Genomic DNA, 5,000 nt, shown 5'->3' with positions numbered 1-5,000 from the left:
GACTTTCAAGTCTTCTCGGATAAGCACTGTCTACTGTATACACTGTAAACCATAGGCCCCGTCTCACAAATATCTTCTATGTTCATAAGTTCCCTGTGGGACGTTAAAGAACCCACACACTATTTGAGAAGAGTAAGGGATAAAGTCCCCGGTGTTGGATAAAGGTGGGATAAAGTCCCCGGTGTTGTGTCTGTCCTGTTCTCTCCAGCAGAAGTGGCCGGCTTGGCAGTGATGTCTCTAAAAAGGCTTGTGATATATGCAGAATCAGCCATACATCAAAAAGGCACTTTGCCTAGTGCTGGAACATGTAGATGTAAATGTACAGAACTGATGTAGATGTACAGCTGTAAATGTAGAAGAACAATCTTGAACCCGGACCTTTTCTCTTTTTATAGACCACATTCATAAATGGCGACCAATAAATAATTAATTTTTTACATGCTGATCAGACCAACTAGCCTTATCTTAAACCAACTTACATTTCTTTGTGTTTTGTCTGTGCAAACGAGGCTAATGTGTCTAATTAGCATTTATAAATGTGGTGTATACGTTGTCAATAGAAACGCCGTGCCTACTGCTGCTTGCATGGCCAGCATAATTCTAAGTACTGTAGTTCTAAAATGGCTCAAGGAATAAGATCTTAGCATCTTTGTTAAGGTTCCAGCTCCTGGAGCTCATACACTGTAGCTATTATTTTTGTCTCTGTGGTCTCATTCACTAAAAGAAGTTCTGGCAGCTAATCTGGTGGGGTCATTAGCACATGCTAGCAGAGATACATTTACATTGGATCAATATGTACACTGAGAAGTCAATCCGTACTCTCTGATAACAATGTGGGTTCTTTAATTTCCCATAGAGGTTTAATATTTGTTCACAAAATGTGTTGTGGGACAGGGCCTGGGTTTATTTTTAATTTAGTCTTTTTTTTCTAGATTGATGAGATTTTTGTGCTTTAAGAAACCAAGAGTTTCCGAACCTCTTACTTGTGGAAGACTTTTCTGAGGTTGGTCTTTTCAAAGAGTAATCTTGGAGCAGCAGTTACTTATGAATGGTTATTTTTCATTTTGTTGTTTGTGACCAGCTTATGACTTGGCTAGGGAACAGAAACTGAACTTTGGAGATGACATTGCAGGTGCAGTCCGGCTGGCTAAAAAAAAGGTAGAATAACAGAGGTAGACCTTTACAGCGAGCAGACATCATTTCATTTATATTTTCATTTCTTCACTACATTCATTGTACAAGAATGTAAATTTACAAGATAAAGAGAAAAGTGGCAGCAGGAAAGCTGAACAAAACCATGGAGCTTATATGAAAATTAGGTTTCTTCACAAAGAACAAGGAGGAGTGACCATAACAAAAAGCAAGAGGCAGGAGGTTGAGAGCCAATCTTCTATTGAAAAGTAATACTAACACATATAGTTAACAAATAAACTTTCTTTTTGCTTGACCATATTTTTAAAGTTTGCAAGAGGTGAAGAACTACGAGTGATATCTGAACTTAGACTATTAAAAAACTTTGGTGATTGAAAATACACCTGTAAGTTTTTCTTTGGATGTGTTGCTGATAATTCTGATTTACAGTGTATTTGTGTTGAAAAAAAGTCTAATGATGAAAAAGTTCCAGTTTTCATGGAATAAGCCAGATTCTTACTCTCAGGGAGGGTTGTCAAAAGTAGCCCCCTCAGTTCAGTAATACTGTAGTCAGAGACTACTTTGTTGTGCTACGCGAACGAGATGGTCTACCCACCAGAAACTTACGATAGTGCAAAGTTATATTTTGAGGCAACATTTTCGTCAACATCGCCATCGTAGATCTTAAAGTCCCCAATATGGCTGCCTCTATATATGTTGTGCCTCTCCTTAACAGAGAGAGAGGTGTCACTGTCCTCATCCAAGCAGCATTGGCTTTCCTCTTCCCTCTGAGTTATCTGTGCAAATGCAACTTTTGGATACAGTCCCGACTGACTGGCATTACTTTTTTACTCTCGTGCCACTTAATACCTTCTTAACGTTCAAAACAATGTTGTTCATGTTGTAGAAGTTTAATGTGGCAGAAGAAAGAAGGATATCACAGGAAATAGAGCTGCAGTCATATCTTAGTAACCTTATTATTGAAGAAAAGAAAAGGTGAGGAAATAGTGTTTTGAAGAGTTTTGATTGTTGAAATTGGACAGTAAGCATTATTATTATTATTATTATTATTATTATTATTATTATTATTATTATTATTATTATATTGCTTGTATCATAAAACCACAAATTTGAAAATTCTCCCTTACATGTAGGTCTTTTCCATGATGATGTGGTTTAAACCATTGACCCCTAGGAGTGAGACTTTAAAACAGATTTTACTCTGTCTAATGCCAGACGATTTACTCATCAACTGGAGGTGTCCCATGCTAGGGTGCTTGAGGAGTCAATCAGTTAAACACTGGCAAGCTGTCATGGCAGCCCATAACACTATAATATTATGTGGAAGGAAACAATACACTTCCAAGCAATGGGTGACAATAGTTAATAAGGGTTGTGCTCTATATACATGTAAGTAGGTGAGCGTGAAGTAAAGCTATAATAGATATACAAACCATCCAAATTCGTTCAATTTCATACGGTGTTTCGGAAAGCAAAGTTCCTCGAGAATTTCACAGAGATCTATTTACAATGCCACCGCACTGAAATGTTGCCAATTGATATGATCTATTTTTCGGTTTTAACAGTATTGTAATTTTGATTCATGTTACGTTTAACGCTCGCCATGAGCATCGTTTTGTCGTTTAAATTCGCGAACGTTTGTGTAACCATCGGACTTCTATAAAAATTTATGCCAATCTTGCCGCTTCAGTGATTCTCGTGAGACAAGAGTCTCGTCTCTAGAGACGAGTGTCTCGTCTCTCGAGGCGAGACTCTCGTCTCTAGAGACGAGACTCTCGTCTCGCAAGAAACAAGACGAGACTGGTAACTTACTTTTGAGCGGTACTGTAAGTGGGTGAGCGTGAAGTAAAGCTATAATAAATATACATGTACCAGATTATTTAAAGCTTAAGTACGAATATCAGATTTCAAGCATTTTCATTGGCTCGCCGGACACAGGCTATCAGTTCATATGCCTGCTGTATCTAATATGGCCAAGGGACGCATCAACAAAAAAGTGAGCTGAAAACATTTTTGCAGCTCTTAGAAAAATGATGGCCAACAAAAGCTGTTTTGGACCAGAATTGACTGCGGCAGAAATCGATGCTTTAGTTGACAATACATGGAAGAGTTATTAATCCTGGGGTTTTTAATAAAACAATATTTTAATTTTATTCTACTTGGGCTTGCTGAATGGATATGAAATGATTATAACCAATTCAGCACTACACGCTTCGTTGGTTATCTATCACTTCATGTTAAAAATGCTCGACAACCTAGTAGAATATGAAACAAGATATTTAAGTCTGAATTATGCATATACACCAGCATGCCCTCATAGAATAATAAAATCAATCAATGGTACAGATGTCTTCACTGCTTTTTTTTTCATTTTTCTTAAGCTTGACACATTTTGAGGTCATCTGTGATCTGTTGAACACTTGCGTGTTCAAATGTAATTTCTTCATACTGAAATTTGTTGGCATCTGCTTTTAGGCAAGTTGCTGCTGTTGGAAAGGACCCCAATGAAGATGAAGTTGAGAAAATCAAACTAGAATGTGTGAGGTTTTGCATGTACTGTACAGCTGTATCCTGTGTGGGGCTGTTTATGTGGAACCTTGGGAGAAGATCCAAGATGATGGATCATCCTGGAACGCCGCTTTTTGTATTCGCTTTACTGTACATGCTTCATTTCTAGCTGTGTTATAGTACACTAATTATTGTCACCCAGCTGCCACAGGTCTCCTATATTGCGTCAGTGGTAGAGTATCTGCAGTCATTATCGCAAGGTCATTAGATTGACTCCCTTTGTAGCTCTTGGATTTTTTTCAACATCCCAGAGTGATCATGCAGTAAAAAAAAATTTTCTTCACAAAAAAAGATTGTCTTTGTCCTTATGGCAAAGATTTAGAATGGTGATAGGACTGAGTGGATTACAAATAGTCTGGAAATAGTTTTCCTAAGAGGAACTTGACATCGGCACCATATACTTGGTACGCTGTGTTGCCGCATTTGAAACATCCCAGTGAAATGGACAAAAATATGATCGTGACAGATTGGAGCTGATTTAAAGTACAAACCTAGGAGAAACTAGCAGAGACCACAATAAGCAACCAAAATTTCTGCTTGAAATCAAACAAAATGCCAATTCATCTTCAAGGGTATCTTTCAAGTCATGGAAACAGCTCCTCGGTAAAGAGATGATGATTTGAATAAAATAAAACAGTTGCATTCTCAGTTTTAGCAAACACCAATATTGAAAGTTTTGAACACAATAGTACCTGGAAATAATTAGTTTGGAATTAGTGTTAGTTTTGGTGAAAAAATTCAGCTTGGCAACTCCTATAACTGGGACTTCTCAATTGGCTTTTTATTAATTTGCACTTGTTCCTTTAGGACCAAAGATTATCTGAAGTTGACAGCCTCTTCAAACAAGTTGATGAGAGAAGAAAGGTAATGACGCTAACAAAGTACCATGATGACATGAGGTGACATGAGGCAATATGTAGCCTTCACTATGGCCAATTTCCAACTTATAGGTTGCTAATAATATTGGCGGCCTATCCGGGTTAAGTATATTTGAAACTAGGAAACTCAAAATTGTGTCATCTATCCAAACTCAGTGAGGTGGCTTGGTCCAGTGGTTGGGGCATTGGGTTTGCGTGTGGTTTCCCTTGGGTTCAAATCCCGTGTCTAACCTCTGGTTTGGATTTGTTTCCGGTTGTCCCAAATTCAACTCAACCAAGCTTTGTAAATAGCCAACAGGTTGCCTCCTGCCAGTTGAAGTTCTTAATCATGTTTCTGTAAGTTTGGATTATTAAAGGGGCTAGGTCACGCTATTTTAGGTAATTTTGTTTAATTTTGTTAAT

The 5,000-nt window shown here is 37.8% G+C and overlaps 1 protein-coding gene across 1 annotated transcript in view; it reads left to right on the top strand.

The window, feature by feature from the left end:
* LOC137969616 (E3 ubiquitin-protein ligase CHIP-like) overlaps nt 1–5,000 on the top strand; it is an 11,552-nt gene that overhangs the window by 2,106 nt on the left and 4,446 nt on the right. The window contains exons 3-6 of the mRNA XM_068815926.1: nt 1,082–1,158; nt 2,039–2,127; nt 3,628–3,691; nt 4,528–4,584. Of these exons, the coding sequence (XP_068672027.1) occupies nt 1,082–1,158; nt 2,039–2,127; nt 3,628–3,691; nt 4,528–4,584 (287 nt within the window). The remainder of the gene's footprint in view (nt 1–1,081; nt 1,159–2,038; nt 2,128–3,627; nt 3,692–4,527; nt 4,585–5,000) is intronic.

Source organism: Montipora foliosa, chromosome 9, assembly GCF_036669935.1.
Source record: "Montipora foliosa isolate CH-2021 chromosome 9, ASM3666993v2, whole genome shotgun sequence".
NCBI classification, from domain to species: domain Eukaryota; kingdom Metazoa; phylum Cnidaria; class Anthozoa; order Scleractinia; family Acroporidae; genus Montipora; species Montipora foliosa.
The sequence above is the reverse complement of the archived record's forward strand: the minus strand, read 5'-3'. Positions and strand labels throughout refer to the sequence as shown.